This window comes from Monodelphis domestica, chromosome 2 (genome assembly GCF_027887165.1).
Source record: "Monodelphis domestica isolate mMonDom1 chromosome 2, mMonDom1.pri, whole genome shotgun sequence".
NCBI lineage: Eukaryota > Metazoa > Chordata > Mammalia > Didelphimorphia > Didelphidae > Monodelphis > Monodelphis domestica.
The window spans coordinates 145283472-145307980 of NC_077228.1; the positions used below are offsets into that span (position 1 = coordinate 145283472).

At 39.0% G+C, this 24509-nt stretch overlaps 1 protein-coding gene across 2 annotated transcripts; it reads left to right on the top strand.

The window, feature by feature from the left end:
* MAP1LC3C (microtubule associated protein 1 light chain 3 gamma) lies at nt 1-24507 on the top strand. Of its 2 annotated transcripts, XM_007481552.3 has the most exons (5): nt 1-178; nt 296-351; nt 564-670; nt 6743-6986; nt 24294-24507. In XM_007481552.3, exons 1-4 carry the CDS (start codon nt 121-123, stop codon nt 6981-6983), a joined length of 462 nt encoding a protein of 153 aa, XP_007481614.1. In that variant the 5' UTR covers nt 1-120; the 3' UTR covers nt 6984-6986; nt 24294-24507. The 2 variants fall into 2 exon arrangements, with proteins under 2 accessions (XP_007481614.1, XP_001377901.1); XM_001377864.5 differs by lacking the exon at nt 24294-24507 and having other exon boundaries at nt 2-178; nt 6743-8209.
* Nucleotides 24508-24509: the final 2 nt, after the last annotated feature.

A 24509-nucleotide genomic window follows, 5' to 3' on the forward strand; every position in this document is an offset into this window, starting at 1 on the left:
TAGGCTCCTGCAGACAGTTCGAAAGCAGCTGGAGAAAAAGAAATAGCAGAGGCCTTAGTTACTGGGGAATTTAAAGTTTTACATTAAGTCCGTCCTTCACAGAAAACCTGTTAAGTAAAAATGCAACCTCAGCAGAAAAGCCAGTCCCTTCGACCTTTCAAGCAACGGAAAAGCTTAGGTACAACTAATGGGGATTCTTCTAGGGCAAGAGAGGTGGGGAAGCAAGGGGCAGACTGAATACAGACCTCCTTCGTTTGTTTAATTAACTCTTCGTGTGCCATTTGCATTTTTACAGCAACCAGAAAAGAGGAAGTTGCTGGAATCCGGGCAAAGTTCCCAAGCAAGATACCGGTAAGGTGGTCCCTGTTGTAGAAGGTGGGTGTGGGGGAATGGTACTGCCATGAGCCCTGATCAGCAGAGCAATGAAACCAAGGCAGGGCCCTTCATAAACCTTCTCTCCAAATCCCACCTGAACTCAGTGCTTCCAGGCAAGGGTACTTGTTTTGTTCCTCTCAGAAGGTTGCATCTGGCTTTGGTTCAATTTATTTTAAACATTTTAACAGGTGATAGTTGAACGTTATCAGAAGGAGAAATATCTTCCCCCGCTGGACAAAACCAAATTCCTCGTTCCCCAGGAGCTGACCATGACTCAGTTTCTAACTATCATTAGGTAGGTAGTAAAACAAGAGACACAACTCTATGGATGGGAGGGATGGGAGGAGTCAGGGAAAAGACAGCTTTTGGGCTGCTTCTGGGCAGGCTCTGGGAAGGGAGTCTGTGATTCACCCTTTCTCTTCAGGGTGACCAGGAAATGCTGAACTTGTAATTAACCTCTTGGAGAATTCTAACCTGGAGAGCCTGACAGAATTGAAGTAAGACCTGCTTGATTTAGCCTAACAGTTACAGGTGCTTCTGCTTTCTTTAACACCTGACAGCCTTCCTCCCCTCCCTTTCTGGAATTTGTTCTAGAATTTAAAGAGAAGTTATCTAGAGTTTATTGCAAAAGAAAAAAGAAAAAAAGCCTGCTGTTTCAAGTCATTCTGACTTTGTGCATTAAAAATTTAGAACTACTCAGTTATGTCTTTCTGTCTCCCTCTCTTTGCCTGTATGACTATCTCTGTATATCAGGCTCTTTTCATGTCTGTATTTTCTCTCTGTATCTATATTCCTTTGTGTATCTCTGTCTGTCTCTTTGTCTGTGTCTTTCTTTCTCTCTCTCTCTCTCTCTCTCTCTCTCTCTCTCTCTCTCTCTCTCTCTCTCTCTCTCTCTCTCTCACACACACACACACACACACACACACACACACATTTTGAGTACCTTAAAGTAGAGTAATGGTACCTGCTACACCAACCCAGATCACAGGGGATTCTGTCACCCTCTTCTCTTCCCTTCCCTCCTCCACCTGTAAAATAGGGTAGAAGTGATGGAATAACAAAGGGAATTGCCTCTTGAAACCAAGAATAAAGAGATGGAACTGGCACATAGAATCATAGAACTCTAGCTGGAATGGAACTGGGAGGCCATTTAGTCCAATGCCCATGTTTTACAGATGATGAAACTAAGGTCCTTGAAGGCTAGGTGGCTTGCCTGAGATCATACACAGAGTGAGCATCAGAGATTTGAAACCTGCTCTTCAGACTCTCCTCAGAGAGAGAGTCTATTCAAATGATCCATGCTGCCTTGGCTATCAGTCAAGCAGGAAATATTTGTGAAGTGCCTACTATGCACCATGCTAAGCACTGTCATCACCTACATTTTGATTCAGTATTTGAATCTAAAAATAGATGTCCAGGAGCCAAGTAAATATAGTTCACTTTGTAATTTTATGCACACACACACACACACACACACACACACACCACAAAGGAAACTAGGGACTTTCCTTGGGGGGTTTTATAACTTGAGAAGTTTTTCTGCCAACGGCTAATTCAATGGTCATTGCTCAAGCATCTACTATGCAGCTGGATACAAGTATAAAACTATGACAGAGTCTGTGCTAAAGAGTTTACCATGCAGTAAGGCGACAAGATACATAAACTTAAGTGTAATATAATTTAGAATGTGATCATAGTATTTGATACAATCCTCTTTCTTGTATTTTGTAGACTGAAATACTTGCATGAGCCACTGATAGTTAAATTCATTACAAAACAAGACTTTTTGAAATGTGAATAAACCATGAATGAGTTCAAGAAAATTGGGAAGGGAGGAACATCCTTTTCCTCACTTTTGGAAGGAGGAGATAGCAGTCTTATTGATGAGTTGGGGGGGGGTGTTTCCTCAGTATAATTCTTTTTACTATTTTCCTCTCTTCATTCCTATCAAGGAAGTTACTGTACTGAAGTTATCCTTATGTGGACTGGGAAGAAGCAGAGGGTAAATAATTAGAATTTTTTTAAATTAGGCCTCCCTAATCTATTAGCATTGGTCAATCACAGGCTGACACTACTGCTGATTGGTGCTGTAATTTTGCCCTGTTCTGTTTTTTTCCACCTAGGTGGATCATTATTCCTTAGGCAGCCTACTGATCCTCTCTTTTTGGCAGAGTGCTGGACCTAGAGTGAGGAAAATCCAAGTTCAAATTCTGCCTTAGACACTTACTAGCTGTGTGACTCTGGGTGAACCTCTTCATCTATCTGTACCTCAGTTGCCACATTGTTTTGAGGATCAAATGAGAAGATATTTGTAAGGTGCTTTGCAAACCTAAACATGCAAAAAAAATGCTAGCTATTATTATGATTTATATTTACTAGTTATTATCATTATGGTTATTATATTTATTAGGTATTATTATGCTTACTTCTATCATATTTGCACCATACTAGGTGTGAAGACCCATTGGACTTTAAAGGCAGTGAGAGGTAGTACAGAGGTCATAAATTGTTGGGTCTAGAGTCAGGAAGCCCCAAACCCAAACCCAAACCCTGAATAATTGTGTAATTTTTAGGAAAGTTACTTAACTTTCTAAAACTTCTATTTGCCTCAGTTACTTCAACTGTAAAATGAATCACAGGGTTTCTATGAGGTTTTTTAAAACTTACTTTTTTTATCAGAATCAATACTAAGTATCCTTTCTAAGACAGAAGAGCGGGAAGGGCTAGGTTAAGTGACTTTCACAGGGTCACACAGCTAGGAAGTATCTGAATCCATATTTGAACCCAAGACTTCCTTCTCCAAGCCTGGCGCTCTATCCGCTGAACCACCTCACTGCTTCTCAAATAAAGTGTTTGTAAAGATCTTAGCATAGTGCCTGGCACAGAGTATACATTATATAAATGTTTTTTTTTTCTCTTTCTCTTCTCTAAAGAACTGCAGCTCTGAATTCTTGAATAACTAGCCTCTCTATTTTCTCTATTGCGGGAATTACAGATGTTTGCCATCATGCCATGCCAGAATTAGAATTTATAATCACCAACTACAAGTTCAAATGCCAACAGTAACTTCTCCCAAATGATGTTGGAGTGTTTTTAACAGAAAATATGTTGTTTTAAATCTAGAATTAAGGCTATAGGTTGAGACACAAATTGGTGGCTATTATGGGCTTATCCAGGTGGACAGTTTCTCCCCTTCTTTGCATACACTTAACTAATCAGTTCCCTTTCAGCACCTCCACTGGAATTTGGGCAGAGACAATTAGGAGGAAATTAAAAACCGAAACCTGCTTCTGCTTTAATAGCTCTGATACAAATGTTTGGTGGTGGGGCTTTGCTGAAACTTACTGGTTAAGTGAGGGGTTTTATGTTCATGACAAACAATCTCTCATTTACTTAACATTTCAAAACTTAACATTGTTATCTGTAATCTCTTCTCATTAACCAAAGAATGGCCCTGGCACCAGATTTCCCTCTGAAAAATAAAAGACATGAGGATAGACTATAGCTGTGATTATATAGGTATACAAATTTGCTCTAAGGAGATTTCCTTTTCCAATGCCGGCGTATAGTGCTGAAATGTAGTCTTAGAAAGCTCCTTTCAGTTCTGAAAGTTTAAGGAATTTACTCAGGGACACACAGTCAGAGGTAGGATTTGAACCACAGTGTAGGGAAGGAGGCTTCCAGTGTTCTTTTTATAGTCACTGCAGCCACTTTTCAAAAGAACTTGATAGAAATTTTAATGACCAAGTTGACCCTGGAGAAGAGATAGAAAGAAGCAGCTTCTTTCCTGCTTCACAGAAGTGAAAGTCTATGAGTATGTAACATTGTATAAACAGCCCAATTGGGTTGATGTGTTAGTTTAGTTGAACTGTTTTGTTTTTCTATTTTGTTACAAAGGATGGATGACTTGCTAGAGAGGGAGGGAGAAGGATATATTTTAGCATGATCATAATGTAAAAAATATAATTAAATGTTTTTAAAGAACATCAGGGAAAAGCCTCAGTATAATCTGGAAGAAAAGAGGTTGCGGTTGAAAATTAGAAGCCCTGGGTTCTAGTCCCTGCTCTGCCACTAATTGGCTGTGTGACAATAGGAAAGAATGGAAAATGCATTTATTAAACATGTGCCAGGCACCACGCCCAAAACTACAAATATTATTTCATTTGATCCTTGGAACAATCCACCCTGCAAGGTAGATGCTATTATTATCCCCACTTAACAGTTGGAGGAAACTGAGGCAGAAAGAGAGCAGATTTGCCTAGAGTTATACAGCTAGGCAGTTTCTGAGGCTGGATTTGAATCTGATCAACCCACAGTGCCCTATCCACTGTGCTACCTGGAGACCTATAGAAATGTCATTTCCTGGGTCTTGTTTTTCTCATTGGTGTTATAAGATGTTAATATCTGCCTCACAAGATTGTTCTGAGTCTCAAAGGAAATGCTACATGTGAAAAATTAACTGAAAAGGTAAAAATACCATCTAAATGTAAGGTAGTGTTTTACTCTATGGTTATATAGACATTTAAGTACTTGTTGAATATAATTACTTTGGGTTATATCCACAATGGGTTGAGTTATAGGAAGCACAGGTGCCATTAATGTCCAATCTTTTGTTTTCAATTTTTAGTAAAGTCTAACTCTTCGTGACCCCATTTTTTGAGGGGGGGGGTGGCAAAGATATTGGAGTAGTTTGCCATTTCCTTCTCCAGCTCATTTTTACAGATGAAAAAACTGAGGCAAACAGGATTAAGTGACTTGCCCAAGGTTACACAGCAAGTATCTGAAGCCAGATTTTAACTCAGGAGAGTGGATCTTCCTGGCTCTAGGTCAAGCACTCTACCGTACTGCCTAGTTGCCCTAACGCCCAATTGACCCTCTTTGAATCAAATATTGGGGAGCAGTCCTCTTTCATGGTATATATAAAAAGCTCTGCATTTGGAGTCAGAATTTCTGGGTTCATATCCATACTCTGTTCTTTATTGTGACCCCCACTTTTCTGAGTCTCAATTTCTTCCATTGTATAGGCAAAAGAATGCTTGATTTGAAGTCAGGAAGACCTGAGTTTGAATCCATCCTTAAAACTTCTTAGTTATACAGCTAAAGGACAAGGAGCCTCAGCTTCTTCCTAAGTAAAATAAGGCATTGAGGTTATGAAGTAGAAAGGTCTTTAGATTTCTCATTAGGAAAAGGAGTTCAAATGCTGTCTCAAACACTTTTTTAGTTGTGTGAGCCCTTAAATTCTCTTAGCCTCAGTTTTGTCATCTGTAAAATGGGGATAACAATAGCATGTAACTTCCACAGTTGTTATGAGAATCAAATGAAATAATATCTGCAAAGTCCTTGCAATCCTTAAAGTCTTCCATTAATTGCTAGCTATTATTATCATTAAAACAGGAATAACAACACTTACATCATAGTAATATTCTGAAAAGCAAATCAGACCATGACCAGCATTTCACAAATCTCAAAGAGCATTTAAATGTTCTTCGTTTTGTTTTTTAACAGATCTATGATTTCTCTGGTGTAGGGAATTCCATACAAAGGAAACTGCAGATCAGACATATGCTGCAACTTAGTTTTAGCTGCCTGAAGAACTGAGATTAAATGCAAATTCCTTGCCCCAAAGTCACTCAACTAGTAGGAGTCAGAAGTTTGAATTAGAACCCCAGTCTCTGCATTCTCTCTCTCTCTTCCCACACCCCCCAATATACCAGGTTTTCTACTCTGGCTCTTACTGATTTTTATCCACAAAATGAAAGAGTTGAGCTAAATAATTTCTAAATATCCTAAATTATTTAATGAGAATGTTTCTGATGTCTCTGGTTGTCCACACAGGGTTCAGAACTGAGTAATACCAACATTCTTGGATAGAGTGTTGGGCCTGGAATGCAGAAGATGCTAGTTCAAATTCAGCCTTAGACACTAGCTGAATGCTCAAGTTGAATAATCTTTGCCTCAGTTTCCTCATCTGCAAAATGCAAATTATAATAATACCTACCTTCCAGGTTTGATATGAGGATCAAATGAAATAATTGGAGTTTTGCTTTGTTTAAACACTTTCTATCTTAGCATTAGTACTAGATATCAGTTCAAAGGCAGAAGAACAGTAAGAGCTAGGCTATTAGGGCTACATGACTTGCCCAAGGACACCCAGAATCTGAGGACAGAATGGATCCAGGATCTCCTATCACCAGGCTTGGCTTTCTGTCCACTGAGTCACCTAGCTGCCCCTGAAATGAGATATTTCTAAACCACAGCACAGTGCCAGTCACATCGTAGATGCTTAATAAATGCATGTTTCCTTCCTTCTTTGGACCTGTAGCCTTCTGTATTCTTAGGCTAACCCCCTCCTCCCTTCCTGTCTTAGGAGTCGCATGGTTCTGACAGCCACTGAAGCCTTTTATCTCCTGGTGAACAATAAGAGTTTAGCAAGCATGAGTGTGACTATGGCAGAGATCTACAGGGATTACAAGGATGAAGATGGGTTTGTGTATATGACATATGCCTCCCAGGAGATGTTTGGCGGCTCATTGCTAATGGACAGCAGTAAGCTGCAACAGAGCTTTGGCCAGGGCTCCTGCAAACACCTTCTGCTCACATCCAGTTAGGAGGTAATTAATTGTCCTAAAAGTGATTCAACAAACTCTAGCAAGTGGGATTTGTTTTCTCTGCTGAAAAAAAAAAATCTGGGCTGCCTAGAATAAATAGGACCAATGAACAAAATGCAAACATCTGTCTTGTTTTGGTCAATTTTTTAATGACTGAAAGCCCTTAAGAAGATACTGTTGGGGGGCAGCTGAGTGGCTAAGCAGATTGAGTCAGGCCTAGAGACAGGAGGTCCTAGGTTCAAATCTGGCCTCAGACACTTCTCAGCTGTGTGACCCTGGGCAAATCACTTAACCTTCATTTCTTAGCCCTTACTACTCTTCTGCCTTAGAGCCAATACACAGTATTGACTCCAAGATGGAAGGTAAGGGTTTAAAAAAGAAAAGAAAATACTGTTGTAAGGGGCAGCTACGTGGCTCAGTGGATAAAGAGTCAGGCTTGGATATGGAAGGTCCTGGGTTCAAGTTTGACCTCAGATACTTCCCAGAAGTGTGATCTTTGGCAAATCACTTAATTCCAAATGCCTTGCTCTTACACTTTTCTGTCTTAGAACTGAGACTTTGTATCAATCCTAAGACAGGAGGCAAGAGTTTAATTAAAAAAAAAGAAAAGAAAACATTGTTGTAAGCCAAGCCTCTGTTTTTCAGAAATGAATGGGCAAATTTATATAAGGACTAAAAGATAAAAATCTGTTTAAATGTCAAACACTACTATAGAATCACAGAGTAGGGAAGGTTTTGAATAGAGGCCTCATATATCATCGCCCCACTTTGAGAAAAGACTTTACTTACATTCTCTGAGGCTATAGCAAATCTCTGTCCCACAAATTATCTCTGCTAAATTAACAAAGACCCATAGTTTAAGAAATCCTGATTAAAATGTATCTGCAAAGTCTACCTTTAACACTTTATTTCAACAGTTGCTTTGGGCCCTTTGTATTGCCCCCATGTAGTCCCAAATCCACAATGGCTCAAAATTCAAACACATTTAAAAAAAAATCCTCCAATGTCCAGATAAATTTATACTAATTCTGTATAATCCTTGATGACAACTTAAGTCCCTCTTATAATCTGTCTCCTCTGATCAGTGCCTTCATGACATTTAACTTCTTTTGAATCACAACATTTGATGGTTTAATCTCCTGAAATGTCCCTGCTGGATTTAAAGTTGTTGCTGGAATTGCTTAAAATTTTTCTAAATAAATCACTTTGGTGGTGTACCAGGACAAGCTCCAGTCCATTTTTTTTTTGAGGGGATGGGTGGCAGGGGTGGTAATGGTGGTGGTGAATTTGTTCAGGAAAGGACATCACTCTCATAGAGGGAGTTCCTATACACTATCCATTATTGGGATTCCCGAGAATTTTCCAATCCATTATATGATTAAACTAATAATATTACCTCTACCTCTTTCCAAATATAGAGCTATGTACTGGTCAGACTCCTTTGGCCAGGTATTTAAAAGCTCATTTAATGCTATTTTTCCTGCCCTGGCTTCCCTTTTCATTATCTTATTCTTACATACAGAATCTCAGTCTCTAGAAATCATGTAGGGAACCTGAGACCCTTTTGTAACATACTTGATAAATGGACTTCCACTGGTTACATGAAAACCTCAAGTGAGGAGGGAACTCACTATCTTACCATGGCAACCTATTCTACTTTTGGACAACACTAATTGTGTCCATGATTTTCTTTCTTTTTTTTTAAACATTATTTTATTTGGTCGTTTTCATACATTATTCACTGGAAACAAAGATTGTTTTCTTTACATCCCCTCCCCCCCCCCCCTCCCCGCCTTTCCCTCTCCCATAGCCGACGCATGATTCCACTGGTTATAACATGTGTTCTTGACTCGAACCCATTTCCCTGTTGTTGGAATTTGCATTATAGTGTTCATTTAGAGTCTCTCCTCAGTCTTATCTTCTCCAACCCTGTAGTCAAGCAGTTGCTTTTCATCGGGTGTTTTTACTCCCACAGTTTATCCTCTGCTTGTGGGTAGTATTTTTTTTAGATCCCTGCAGATTGTTCAGGGAAATTGCATTGATACTAATGGAGAAGTCCATCACCTTCGATTGTACCACAATGTATCAGTCTCTGTGTATAATGTTTTCCTGGTTCTGCTCCTTTTGCTCTGCATCACTTCCTGGAGGTTGTTCCACATGATTTTCTTTATATCAATTAAAACTGGCCTGTCTGCAATATTCCTACTTAGGAGATAACGTAGGGAGCATCTGGGTGGCTCAGTGAATTGAGAGCCAGACCTAGAGATGAAGGTCTTGGGTTCAATCTGGGCTCAGATACTTTCTAGCTGTGTGACCCTGGGAAAGTCATTTAACTCCCATTGCTCAGCCCTTACTCCTCTTCTGCCTTGGAACCAATACACACTATTCTAAGACAGAAGGTAAGGATTTTTTTTTTTTTAATACATAGGGCCGCTGCTCTTTGTATTTTAAAATGGATAAATCACAGAACACATAGGGGATTGGAGGAGAAGGAAAATGATCACAGTGGAAAAAGGAACTCAGGTCTCATGGTGCTTTGCTCATTGGGCTATGTAGACCACTAACACAATTCTTGAGTTCCCCCATTAAAGTTCCTATAGAGTGAGTGAGGCAACATTTGACATAATAATATGTATTCATATATTGCTTCCCCCTTAAAAGCATTTGATAGTAGAAATTACCTACTTCCCAGGAATCTGAGGATAATATCTCAATTCTCACCTTGGAGTTATTGAACATTAATTTAAATCTTATAGGACACTGCCATTTTTTTCTTCCAAGAGGAAAGAGTGTATATGAAATCTGCAATCCCCTCTTAGAATGACTTCCTATAGCTAAATAACATGAAGAAATTGAATTTTAAATCAATAGCCTTTAAACTGCTTAAAGATAAGCGTTTTTGTTTTGTTTTGCTTTGTTTTGTTTTTTGGGTGTGGTTTTAAAAAAAATCTTTGTATTTCCAATGTCTTTTTTTATATTTTTTATATTTTTATTTTGCTTTTACATTTACTTAGTTAATTTAGAATATTTTTTTCCGTAGTTACATGACTCATATTCTTTCTCTTTCCTCCTCTGCCCCCCCTCCCATAGCCAATGAGCAATTCCACTGGGTTTTAAATGTGTCATTGATCAAGACCTATTTCCATATTGTTAATTTTTTCAGGAGTGATCATTTAGAGTCTACATCCCCATGTGAAATTCTTAGGAATCAGTTATCCACAAATTAATCCAAAACCTTTCTGAATCTGTATTTTAACACTGTGCTGCCTCCTAGAAGTCATGAATTTCACAAATGTATTATCTGCCCTGAAAAGTTATGCAACTTTTTCTTTGTCCTTAATTTGGGATCCTATACATGAACAGCCAAGTTTAGGAAACAGTGAAAAGAGAAAACGTGTGGGTAAAGCCAGAACCTTCCTGGATGGCTTCCAAGGAAGAGCTGATGCTCCGGGAAACTTCTGGTCAATAAGGAATTAGCTCCTTCTTGGAAACAGTCCAGGAGGCCCTCCCCTGCCCACTCTAGAAAATCTTTCCTAAGGACTTTGTTCTTTTATTGCTTTTTAAATTTAAGTGATGATGACTGCAAACCTCTCACCTTTTTATATTTATATTTTAAGCTTGCCTAACTGGATGATCTCAGAGACATACCACACCCAAATTGTCTTTTCCCCTTTAAAATTTAATTTCTTTTGTTTTTATACCATGGATTTTCATATATACCCTCCTTTGTGACCAGGAAAAATGGTGACCAAACCAACAGTCTATGTCCATGGTTCCCCACCACTCTACCAAAAGGAGAGGTGCTTTTGGTAGCCTATATATATATATATATATATAACTGCCCGATATTTTGGTTTCTTTGGGGGAGTTCTTTGCACTTACATTGTTGCAGTGTTTATTCATATTTGTGATCAACCTGATTCCTGACACAGTTCATGAAAGTCTTCCCATGTTTCTCGAAATTTCTCATTCTTTTCATTTTCTGACACAATTCTTATACCATTATTTATTCAGCCATTCCCCAGGGAAATGGGCACCTATTTTGTTTCCAGCTTTTTTCTATCTCAAAAAGGTACCAACGTATGTTGTAATGGATAAAGAGCTGGCCTTAAGGCAGGAGAGCCTCCAAGTTCTATCCATGATACTAACTCTGGCAATTCACTATTCAACTCTCAGAGTAGTGGTTGGTCACCAGTTTATTTCCCCATCAAGAAGTCATAAATTGGGCCAGGGTGGGGAGTGAGGGTGGGGAATTAGGGGGAGATGGAACAGGACTATATGGCTCAATGGATTGAAAGCCAGGCCTATAGAGAGGAGGTCCTGGGTTCAAATCTATCCTCAGACTCTTCCTAGCTATGTGACCCAAGTCACTTTAATCCCTGTTGCCTAGCCCTTACTATTCTTCTGCCTTAGAACTTAAATCAATTCTAATACAGAAAAGTAAGAGTTAAAAAAAAAGTCATGGGAGTATGGGCAATTTTAAAAAAGGTTACTATGTATATTTTGGCATATATAAGGCCTTTCAGTCTCTTGCTTCCTTGGTGTATAGGCCCAGCAATGGGATCTCTTGGTCAAAGATTTTTCCTTTCTTTTGTAAATAACATCTTGGTGCATTCTCATTCTTAATTCTTTTCCCACTCCCACCTTAAACCCATCTTGGATTTAAGATAGGATTTGTATTTATGTGTGGGAAATCAATATGATTTCAAAAATTCAATACCAAAAAGTAATCAAGATAAAATACTTCTACGCAGACTGCCTGGATGACTGCCAACTTGTTTTATCATAAAGTTATCTTGGTCATCTCCAAAACTAAAACTATTTCCCTTCCTGGCCAAGAGTCCACATACCAGCATACTCCCTCTTACTAGTTCCCTTAAAATAAGAATAACATCCATGATCCTAGAAAATTTAATTTGTTTCCTCCTTGCTTCTGGGTTTATAAACCCTAGTCTCACTCTCAGCCAATCAAGAAACCTCCTGAGGGCTAGTAGATTCTTGCTGATTCACTCAAATTCTCACCTAATCATAAATAGCTGCTTCTTCCCAAAGTTCTTCATAGTTTCATAAATCAAGAGATAGAAGGGATCTTGGAGGTCATCCAGTTCAACCCCATCATGTTACAGATAAGAAAATGGAGGCCCAGAGAGGTGAAGGAAGACTCTTGCTCAAGGATCACAAGGGAAGTATGTGACAAAGGCAGGATTCTAATCCAGGTCCTTTGAATATACTCTTTCCCCTGGAGCTTTTGTAGGAAAGACAATTATAAAGGGTCATATTACTATAACTACTGCACCCTTTAGTCAGTTCATCCACAAAGTGCACCAGAGACAATCTCTCTCCTTACAGGATTCTTAATCTCTGTCACTTAGGTATTTAGTGAATAAATTCCTCCTATTAAGATTTTGTGGTCTTAAATTTGTTATTTTTTCCCAATTCAGAAACTTCTACTACCTCCATATGCCTCAGTGTCCATCTCCCCACATCCCTTCTTCCATTTTAGTTCCCTTTCTCTGGACTCATCTCCATTTCACTTAACCTCTCTGATGCTCATTTTGCTTAATTGAAAAATAGGCATAAGCTTGCTTATATGGCCTATTCCACAGAAGCCTGGTTAAAAATTAAGTGCTTGGGATAGCTACAAGGCAAAATAGGTAGAGTGCCAGGTTTGGAGTCATAAAGGATCCTCTTCATGAGTTCAAATCTGGTCTCAGACACTTACTATGTGACCATACATACTTAACCCTGTTTGCCTCAGTTCCTCATCTGTAAAATGAGCTGGAGAAGAAAATGGTCAACTACTCCAGTATCTTTTCCAAGAAAATATGGTCACAAAGAGTGAGACATGACTGAAACAACTCAACAATAAAGCTTAAAGTGCTACGTAGAAATTTGAGGAATGACTTCCCTGAGGTGGGGTAACTACAACTTGATCTAATTTGCCCAGTTTTCTATTATATCTTTCTAATGTCCTTCCCAGAAATACTTAGATTGTTCTGGTCATTGAGCCGGAGCCACACATTGGAACAGTGCTAGAAAATGTTATGGGTGGGACATTTGGGCAAATCTCTCAGGTATAGCAATGCAAGGATGCAGGACAATTCCAAGGGACTCGTGATGAAAAAGGCAATCACCATAGAAGGAGCTGATGGAGGCTGAATACAGATTGAGGCAAACCATTCTTCATTTTATTTCCTCTATTAATTTTTCTCTAATGCAAACAATATGTATAAACATGATAAGCATGGAAACATGTATTGTATGATAATAAATGTATAAGCTATATTCTATTACCTGCTGTGTTGAGGTTAGAGGTTAGGCAGAGGGGAGAGAACACGGATTGCAAAATGTCAGAAAATGATTATTAAAAATTGTATCAATATGCAAAAATAAATTTTAAATCATTTTTTAATATCTCATTTAAAGTGCTAACAATGTCATTCTCTAACAACATCATTTGATTAATCAAAAACTGTCTTTGAGGGGGCAGCTGGGTGGCTCAGTGGATTGAGAGCCAGTACTACAGATGGAAGATTGTAGGTTCAAGTCTGACTTCAGACACTTCCTGGCTTTGTGACCCTGAGCAAGTCACTTAACCCCCGTAACCTAGCCCTTACCACTCTTCTGCCTTGGAACCAATACACAGTATTGACTCCAAGAAAGAAGGTAAGGGTTTAAAAAAAAAAAAAGACAATTTTGGATCCCTTTTGTCTCTAGGAAAAAAATGTAAATTCCTTAGCCTGGATTTTAAGGCTTTCTATGTTTTGTACTCTTTGTATCTAGTACTGAGCTCTTGGTAGGTGCTCAGTTATATAGGGTGACTTATAAAACTTGTTCCATACCAAATGTTGAGTCAGTGTCTATGGGTAGAGTAAATACACCTGGCTCCCACGGGGAACAAGGTCAATGGCTTTATCTCATTATTATTACAATATTTGAACACACAGCTTCTCAACATAATGGCTGGACACTTAGACATATTTTAGCATAATGGTTTTTCTCCTTAACTCCAGTTTGCCTGTTTTTGCCCCTGCCTCCCTTATGAAAAGGTAGAGAGGTAGGAGGAGGCGATGACTGTGCAAATGTGTTTAGCTGTGTGGTTGCAGTGGAGAATGTGAATGGGTCACCATGTTCGAATGTGGTTACAGGTGTGTCCCACAGGGTAAGAAAAGGTCTCTTTACCACCTGAGTTACTGATTTTGTTGGATAGTCCAGGAGGGGATTTCCACTCATGACTGCTTGCAGCATTCACAAACAGCCTCCATATTTTCCAATGAACTCATCAGGGGAGAGAGACCAACAAGTCAAAAAAGGTAACTTCAGGGAGATAGTTATTCATTTATTTATTTTTGGTCCAGATCTGTGATTTCATCCCTGTGGAGAACTCCTAGTGTGGAAATTTCTGCTTCCTATATAAGTCTATGACTTCACTGTGACTTGGAGTCTTAGAGAGTTGCATGAGGCACTAAGAGATTGTGACTTATTCATAGTCATAGAGCCAGCATTGTGAGAGCCTAGAATTCCATCATCTCTGAATAATTAGACTATATAATAGAAAGCAGCTTCAGGAGGAGTAAAACCTGGTCTTTTGCTTTGTCATCCTCCCCTATCATTTCCTGATTGACCATCTTGTTACTAATTCTTCTAGTAACTCAGACATGCAGTATTCAAGGCTCTTCCTTTTTCACTCCCCTCTCCCCAGACAGTTGGTTGCCAAATCTTATTGATCCTATAGTATTAGTAGTAGTCTCTTGGTATCTGAGGCACAATTGTCTTTGTGCATTTTCATCTATGTTTTCATCTATGATAGATGAGTGTGCACAAAGACACTTGTGCGTGAAGGAGATTTAAGTGGAAAAGTCGATGCACAGAGACAGTCCTACTCTCTCGGCATTGGAAGCCTGGGTCCATTAGCACGAAAAATCGTTACACCTGGAGACTTCCTCAGCTGCATTGGATGGTCGTGTTGTCTTTTGTGCTCCAACATGCCCTAAGTACTCCACAGTGCTTTGCTGCGTCGCCATCTCAGCCGTTCAACCTTCTTATTGGTTTCTTCCATCTGTTCAGTCGAAGCATTGATCCTATACAATATTACAATTTATCTCACATCTGTTCCCCTCCATACAATCACATGGTCACCATCCAAATTCAGGAACTTGCCACCTCCCATGCAGGCTACTGCAACAGCATCCTAATTGAACTCCTAGTTACCGGCTCCCTTTTCTAGTCAATTCTTCATATTGCTCTCAAAGTATTCTGCCTAAAGCACAAGTATAAGCCTGTGAATCCTCTGCTATAGATCCTTTGGTGCCTCTCTATTGCTCCTTTAAAACAGGAAAAAAAAAACATTTCAGCTTAAAATGTAAAGCCTTCCACAATCTAGCTTGCATTTTACAGCACATAACTCCCCTTTGTGCCTTCTCCATCCAACCAAACATATTGTCACCCTTTCATAAATTCCCTTTTTTGATATTTAAAGTACTCCACATCCTAGATTAATCTGCTTTCCCAACTTTCTTTCATGCTATTCAAATGTTCTGTGGTCCTGGCAAACAGGCCTTTTTGTTGTCCCTCACATATGATATTTCTTACAAAGTTTCTTTGTCTTTCCACAGGCTTCTTTCTCCATCCCTCCCTCCATCCCATTTCTAAAAGGCTCTTCCTCTTCCTCTCCACTTCTTAGAGTAACTAGCCTCCTTCCTGAGGCCTTCTGCCCCTTCACTAACTTCACTAACTGGTACCTCTCCCCCTGAAAACAAACAAACAAAAAAACAAACACTACAGATTTATGGTGTGTGTGTGTGTATAGAATATTTATATTTGTGTGTATATGTATATGTTTCCCCTGATCACATTTTAGTTCCTTGTGTTTAAGAATGATTTAATTCTTGCTTTTATATCTCAACAGCAGACAAAGAATTTAACACAAAATAAGCATGTAAAAATGTTTGATTTTTGTTTTATTTTTTATTTTTTACATCATCTATATTTCCCTTTTAGTTGTTGCCCCTCATCTTTCTCATAATACCTTATAACAAAAGGATATAGAGAGATATCAAAAAAATTGTTCAATATATATTTTTAAAAAAACTGACATTGAAAGTAATGGGGGCAGCTAGTTGGCTCTCTGAATAGAGAGCCAGACCTAGAGATGGGAGGTCCTGGCCTCAGACACTTCCTAGCTCAGTGACTCTGGGCAAGTCACTTAACCCCAATTGCTTAGCCTTTACAGTTTTTCCATCTTGTAACAGATATTTAGTATAGATTCTAAAACAGAAGGTAAGAACTTAAAAAAAAAATGTAATGTAATGTATTTGTTCTGCCCTCTCTCTTCTTTAGGGTCAAACTTGTTTGTGATAATTTCCCAACATTCATTTACTATTATTTTGTGGTTTCTTTTTTTTTTCACACTGATATAATTATTGAATCTATTGTTTCCCTGGCTCTGCTACTTCACTTGACATCAATTTATACAAGACTTACCATGCCTTTTTATAATCATGCTCTGTCACTTTCCCCTATCACAAGGTTGTTGGGGTTTTTTGAGCCTTTTCCCAAACAATTGACATTTACTTTGTTTACCAGTTCTTTGCTACTACACAAAGTGCCACTGTAAATATTTTGAGTTGGTCATTAGATTATAAGCTCTTTGAGGGTGGACGCTGTTTTTTGCCTTTTTTTTTTTAATCCTAGCACTCCTCACAGTATGTGGCACAAAGTAGGAACTTAAGACAGATGTATTGAATTGAATTGGTTTACATGGTACTTTTCTATTTTTTTAATTTGTTCTGGGTCCAAGGATGTAGATATTTTGGCCACCTTATTTACAAAATGCTAAATTGTTTTTCAGGAAGATTTTATTAATTGATAACTCCACCAACAATACATTCGTGGGTCTAGCTACCTATACCCTCTGCACCAACACATGCTTTTAAATTGATAAATTCATGCCTTTTCAGGGGCTGGAATGTCATTCTTTTTTAACTCTGCCTCTTAGAAGCTATAGCTTCCTTCTAGGAAATAAGGTCTGCTTATAGGCCACAGGCCATGGAAGCCTTTGCTGTCTTCCCAGAAGCTGGTATTCTCTGTCTCCTCAAATACTGAGAATTTATTGGACTGCAAAGAGATCAAATTAGTAAATATTTATTTATTTAAAAATCCTTCCCTTCTATCTTAGAATCAATACTGTGTATTGGTTCCAAGGCAGAAGAGCAGTAAGGGCTAGGCAATGGGGGTTAAGTGACTTGCCCAGGCTCACACACCTAGGAAGTGTCTGAGGTTCCATTTGAACCCAGTACCTCTCCTCTCTAGGCCTGACTCTCAATCCACTGAGCCACCCAGCTGCTTCCAAATTAGTCAATACTTAAAGAAATGAATTCAGACTATTCCCTGAAAAGTCCAATACTGAAGCTGAAGCTTCAATACTTTGACCTCATAATAAGAAACAGGACTCACTGGAAAAGACCCTGAGGTTGGGAAAGATTGAAAGCAAAAAAGAGAAGGAGATGGCCCAGGCTGAGATAAATAGTGTCATTAAAACAAAGAACATGAACTTGGATAGTCTTTAAGAGAGAGTGAAGGATAGAAGGGCCTAGTGTGCTAGAGTTTCTTTTGCACTTATTTTACAGAAGCTGAGGCAAACAAGGTTAAGTGGTCCATGGGATCACAAAGAACCAGACATAATGGAACAATTGAACAACTTATCTATTTATATATTATGCCTCACATCCTTTAGAATGTAAGTTCCTACTATACAGAGTGAAAATCATTATATTATTCCCAATGTATTTTAAGATCAATATTTCTCTTGTTGAAAGAGAATTTCTCTCTCTATTATATCACTCTGTTAACATCATCAATCAGTGACCTTTAGGTCATCTACCACTGAGTAATTCAGGAATAGATAGCCCTTAAAGAAAGGAAGTTAAAAGAACCTAGTAGCCAATTAGATGGGAAACTAATTCCACAGGCACTGCCCCCCTGTGCGGTACCAGGCAAATTAAGAAATTATGATTGGTTCCTGAGATGTGATGTGTGAGAGTTAGTGGGTAGAGAAAAGAGCTCATAAAGTCAGATCAGGGGCCTGTTCCAGGTCTTCTTCTGGCTGGAGCAAGGAACCTGAATGGACTCTTGTCAATGGTGAGCTTCAATCCATCATGGCGGCCAATAGAACTCTCTACTTTCCTACCTTTCCCTCTCTGTACTATTACTGCTTTGATTTAATAAAGTTATAAAACTACTAGCAGCCTCATAATTTAATTTTAATTATTATACTCTAGAGGGTAAGTTTGATTGACTTAATTAAATGCAGCTTTGCTCTCCCTTTGCCCCTCCCCTTCCCAGTTTTTTATATAGGCCTTTAATTGGTTCTCTTGGGCATAGGTAGTGGGCATTGGGTTGGTTTCTTATAAATTGGAGAATTCGTTCTTATAAATTAGAGAATTCATTTGTATCTTTGGGCATTGTGTTTTGGTCTCTGATTTGAGAGCAAAGCCACTGTTTGTCTTCATCTTATATTAGCTTTTCTGATCATTTGCTATATCAAGACCACCCAGAAATTCCCACTCGACACACTACAGAGATATCTGCTTTCATTTTGTCCTTGAATCTTTAAAGCCCCAAATAAGCCTTTGCTAGGCACTTACATGCTTTTTGGTTTGGATTGGACGTAACAGCTGTCTGAAGAGTCATTTGAGGCCAAAAAGACCATTTTATCTTTCCAAGTAGACAAAAGAAAAAAAATTCAAACCATCTTCCTTGACATAGGTCTATTCAGGAGCTAGGAGGGAGCTCTAGGAAAATTCCCACCTCTGTCTTAGAGCTGTGATGAAAGAACTTCCTTGGTTAGACTTGAGAACCTTAGCTAATGTCCTGGGAGGACTGTAAAGGATCTAATGCCATGACTCATGATGATTTGTGTCCAGCAGGGGGAAAGGAGGGCCTATTACATAAAGATCCATCTGGTTCTGGCTTTCATTTTATAAAAACATGCTGCTGAATGAAAAATATAATTTGGACATCTGAAAAAATATAGATGTTGGCATCATCTGAGGGAGATGGGAAGAAAACACAAAATGCCAATGAGAATCATAATTTTCTTCAGCCACTTGGGAATTCATGAAAAAGTTAGAGAACAGAAAAACAAAAAGAAAGTTATTAAATTGCACATGTAACGAGGTGAGAGTAGAAGGGATGTGTAAATGGTTGTGAAGATACACATTTAATATCCTCCAACAGCTCTCTTCACACTTTAATTCTCAGTGAAATCATCTGTGGGCATTCAATCGACATAAACCAACGAGTGAAGCCATGGAAAGTCTGAGCCTCTGTGACCTCATGCTTTATGGCTATTGAATATATATGCACACAAGCAAACTAGAGAGAGGAAATCTGACTAGGAAAAGTGGTAACTCTCAAAAATGGTAACGTACCTATGGAAAGGACATTTAAAGGAGTGGAAATCAAACAATCCATTGAAAGGGAGTTTGTTTTTTTTTTTAATGGCCATCACCATTCAGATCAGGTATTCATAGGATATAGACCTACGTGCTATACTACATCAGTTCTTTGGGATAATTATTTAAAACAAAACAAACTGGCCATTCACTATAGAGGACCGTCAACTTTCTATCCCCATGCCTTTGCCCTGGTAGTATGAATCTTAAAATTTCTCAGACTTGTGAATGTTAAAAATTCTCAGACTCTACCTTAGAACATTTGGTTAAGAACATTCCCCATTTTAAACAATGAAGGTACTTGATCAGGAATGTGAGAACTCTAACATTACTCCACCCATACTTAAGCATACTTTAGGGGAAGATAAAGTTGTAAACTCCTTACTGAACAATGAAAAAGTACTTAACTTATACTTATAGTGAGGCAAAAGCCCTTAAGCTAAGTCTATTTTTAGATCCAATACAAAAAGGTGCTAAGTACCTATGAAGGTCAAATTAATCACTAAAAGGTCAGGAAATTTGCAAACTTGCAAGGGACAAGCTTAACAAAAGAGGTGTGTAAGTTTTAGTCTACCCAGAGAAGTTGAACCAGTGAACCTTTCATGACTTCATGGAATGGAGTTCCTCTTCCCAGGTGTTTGTGACATACCATTCCTGCTGAGTACACCAAAGCATAGTAATCTCAGTTCAAGGCTGCATGAACAGTTCCAAGATCTCCTGGGAACAGGTTAACTCCCCTGTTCACATTCTGGGGAGGATTGGGGAGGATAGATTGTGTCTCTCGAGAAGAAGAGCTTTAAATCTGATGTGCTGCTTACAATAAACGTTCATTATCCCTCTTTGATAATGTTCCAGTCTTTCTTTCTTGTGACTCCATAGCTGTTCTCTGACAGCTCTAAGCTGTCCCCTGACAGTTCTAAACTGTCCCTTATTGTGACTCCATAGATGTCCCCAGTAGAGAACTAAAGAAGGTGTGAATTAAGAATGGTCTGTCCTTTGGAAAACGTCTACTGTGATTGGTAGATGTGAAAACTTAGGGGAGGAGACATAGGAGAAAATTCTCTTTAAAAGGAGGTCAGAAAGGCCTCTGAAGTTGGTTCAGCTTGCCAAAGCTGAATTGAAGGGCTTGGTGGCTGAACTTAGTGGAGCTGAGGAGCTGAACTGGTGGGTCTCTCTGAACACTAGAATCTTGCTTGGGACAAATCTTGTGGTGAGTGGATTAAAAACTGATTGGTCTCTCTTAAGGCTCAGGTCTAGGCCATTTTGGTCTAGGAGGCCCCTCATACATTTTTTCCTCTTACTCTCTCTCTCTCTCCCTTTCCTTGATTCCTTATTTGTATTAATTAAAAATCTCCACTGACTTGGGTATTTCATATTTGGGAATTTTTCCCACGGCGACCACTTTATTTTTAATATAAAATCAAGACACAAAAAATTATCTTTACCATTGTGGCCAAAACCTTACAGTTTGGCCATTTACACATTTTCGCGGTCACAGTTTATGCCAACCACTCTTTTGTCTATAACAGTAGCCTTTCATGTTCTGATCTCATTCCCTCTGATTACCCTACCTTTTTACTGTTGTTGTTTAGGAGTTTTCAGTCTTGTCCAACTTTTCATCATTACTCCATTTGGGTTTTCTTAGCAAAGATACTGGAGTGATTTGTCATTTCCTTTTGCAGCTCATTTTACAGATGGGAAAACTGAGGCAAACAGGGTTAAGTGATTTGCTTAGGGTCATACAGCCAGTGTCTGAGTCCGGATGTGGACTCAGTAATTTGGCTGGTGCTCTATTCACACTGCACCAATGTCCCTACTTAGAATCTCCCAATTAAATCAGTCAGTCAACATATATTTATTAATCATTCACTATGTATCAGGTTCTGTACTAAGGATGCAAAAAAAGGTAAAAAACAACCACAAAGCAACACACACACACAAAATTGTTCCCAACTTGCAGGGATATCACACATTCAAAAAGGAAAGGAATTGAAAAGGGCATTTTACCTACTCTCTGCTAGGCACTGTGCAAAATGCTTTCTAAGTTTGATCTCTTTTGATCCTCACCTAGGAGGTAGGAGCTATTTTTGTCTTCTTTTTATTTGTGAGGAAACTGAGGCAGGCAGAGGCTTTGTGACTTCCTGGATTCAGACAGATAGTAGATATCTAAAGCTGCATTTGAACTCAGATCTTGGAGACCACCAGTAAAGCACACAATAAACACAAGATATATTCAGAGTAGATGGAAGGTTATCTCAGAAGGAAAGATCTCAGAAATTGAAATTTAAGCAGAGTCTTAAAGGAAAGAGGCAAAGGGGAGAATCGGGAGCAATCCAGTTTGGGAAGAAATTGATGCAAAAGCAGGGAGACATGAGGTGGAGGATTGTGTATCTGTACTATAGAGTACAGGGAAGAAGGAAAGTGTAAGTAGACAAGAAGAGTAGGAAGAGACCAGATTTAAAAAAAACTTTAAGGGAGCAGCTGGGTAGCTCAGTGGATTGAGATCCAGGTCTAGAGACCTGGTCCTAGGTTCAGATCTGGCCCCAGATACTTCCTAGCTGTGTGACCCTGGGCAAGTCACTTAACCCCCATTCACTAGTCCTTACCACTTTTCTGCCTTAGAACTAGTAAATAGTATTATTGATTCTAAGATGGAAGCTAAGAGTTTTAAAAAAAACCTTTAAGTGCAAAAAGAGGATAATATATTTAGTCCTAGAGATAATAGGGAGCCACTGGAGTATTTGTGAAGAGGGGAGTAACATAGACAGATCAGCACTTTAGGAAAATCAATTTGGCAGCTGAATCATGAATGATCTGGAGTGGGGAGAGACAAGCCAAGGAAATCAGTTAGAAGATAACCCAATGGAGAGATGAGGAGAGGTGATGAGGGCCTGCATTGGGGAGACAGATGGCTATGTGAGTAGGAGAAAGGGTACATAAACGGAACATGTTGCAGAGACAAGATTTGACACAGGATTAATTTGTAGGCTGAATTAAAGTGAGGTATCAAGAAAGTTGAGAGCCTTCGAGATGGAGAGAAAGTAGCAGTTCTGGAGAGGGGAAAACTGGGGGAGAAAGCTAACAATAATATGACGGTCACCTCGTCATCTTAACTGTTAGTGCTTGCTCTCTCATAAAAGTATGTGTATTACTTTATGCATATTTTGTATTTCCTTATCTATCTTCATGTTGCATCCTGCCCCTATTAGAACAGAAGGTCCTTGACAGAAGATTATGGTGTTTTTCTTTGTATCCTCAAGGATAAGTGCAATGTCTCACTCACTAGTTCCTAATGCATATTTGCTGAATTGAATTAAACTGTAAAACAAAGAAGGGGCTGTAAGGATGAATGTGGGGTGATGCTGGCAGAATAATTATTGAGTAGAAATAATCACAAAAAATCCTCTCCATTTCAATGGACTTGAAGTTATAAGACTTTGGTTTATATCATAGCTCTGCTACTTACTAAATGCCAAGGGTATGACAGATAAAAGGAATTCTTCACAAAATTATTCTTTATACTTTTTTTTTAAACCCTTACCTTCCATCTTAGAATCAATATTCCACAGCAGAAGAGCAGTAAGGGCTAAGCAATGGGGATCAAGTGACTTGACCAGGGTCATACAGCTGGGAAGTGTCTAAGATCAGATTTGAATCTAGGACCTCCCATCTCTAAGCCTGGCTCTCAATCCACTCAGCCACACAGCTGCCCCCTATTCTTTACACTTTTAGTGTTTTTGCTTTTCAGTCTTCAAAATTTTTGGAATATTCACTTCATTTAGTCTTTCATTGGACAGTCAAGAACTAGAAGATATAGGAAGGCCTACTTATTCTCTGATATTTTCCTAGCATCTCGGACTCTTCTGAGTCTCCCATAATCCTAGCTTCTACCACTATAATATGACTTGTATATCCCTCTGTTATTGCTTTGTCTTCCCTAATCTCCTACCTTTTAAGAAGGGTAATCAGAGAATTCCCTTTATCATTTCTTTTCCCAATAACTCATCATTTTTCAAGATGAAATAAACTCTGAAACTTGCATATATTCAGATTATTTCCCACCCCAACCCCTTCCCCTTCCCATATTTTCAGTTTGTGTGTGTTGTCTTCCCCCATTAGAGTGTGAATTTCTTGAGGACAAAGATTGTCTTTTTTCTTCCTTTCTTCCTTTCTTCCTTTCTTCCTTCCTTCCTTTCTTTCTTTCTTTCTTTTGGTATCCCCAGCACTTAGCACAGTGCCTGGCACATAGTTGGTCCTTAATTAATGTGCCAGGGTCTTTGCTAAGTGTTGGGGATACAAAGAAAGATAAATGACAATCCAAGGAGCTCAAGGACTGTTTTTTATCTTTGTTTGTTTTCAAATCCTTACCTTCTGTTTTAGAATCAGTACTGTGTATTGGTTCCAAGGCAGAAGAGTGATAAAGACTAGGCAATGGGGTTAAGTGACTTGCCCAGGGTCACATAGCTAGGAAGTGTCTGAGACCAGATTTGAACCTAAGACCTCCTATCTCTGAGAGACCTGGCTCTCAATCCAATGAGTTGCCCAGTTGCCCCCATGTTTGTTTGTTTGTTTGTTTAAACCCTCACCTTCCATCTTAGAATCAATACTTATTGATTCCAAGGCAGAAGACCAGGAAGGGCTAGGCAATGGGGGTTAAGTGACTGGCAAGGGTCACACTGCCAGGAAGTCTCTGAGGCCAGATTTAAACCTAGGACCTCCCATCTCTAGGCCTGGCTCTCAATCTACTGAGCCTCCCAACTGCCCCCTTATCTTTATTTGTTTCCCTAGCAAAGTCCCTCACATATAGTAGGCACTTAAATGTTTACTGACTGACCATAAGTTTCATCTTTCACAGGACTTGAAGAACAGGAAAAGATTTTAGAGGCCATCTAGTCCAACCCACCCATTTAACAGATGAAGAATCAGAGGCACAAAAAATTTAAATGGCTTGGACATGAGCTCACCAGTAGCCCTGTCCACTTTGTAAGACCATGTAGCAGAATGCTAGGGATTCAAATAATATTCAATAAACATTTGATGCTGAAATCATGCCCTGGGCAGTGTTGCATGA

Excerpts from the sequence above, each read along its gene's own strand:
- MAP1LC3C (XM_007481552.3), top strand. The coding sequence starts at position 121 with ATGCAACCTCAGCAGAAAAGCCAGTCCCTTCGACCTTTCAAGCAACGG. Across the intron at positions 179-295 it reads CAAGCAACGGAAAAGCTTAG|CAACCAGAAAAGAGGAAGTT; the intron begins GTACAACTAATG and ends GCATTTTTACAG. Across the intron at positions 352-563 it reads AGTTCCCAAGCAAGATACCG|GTGATAGTTGAACGTTATCA; the intron begins GTAAGGTGGTCC and ends ACATTTTAACAG.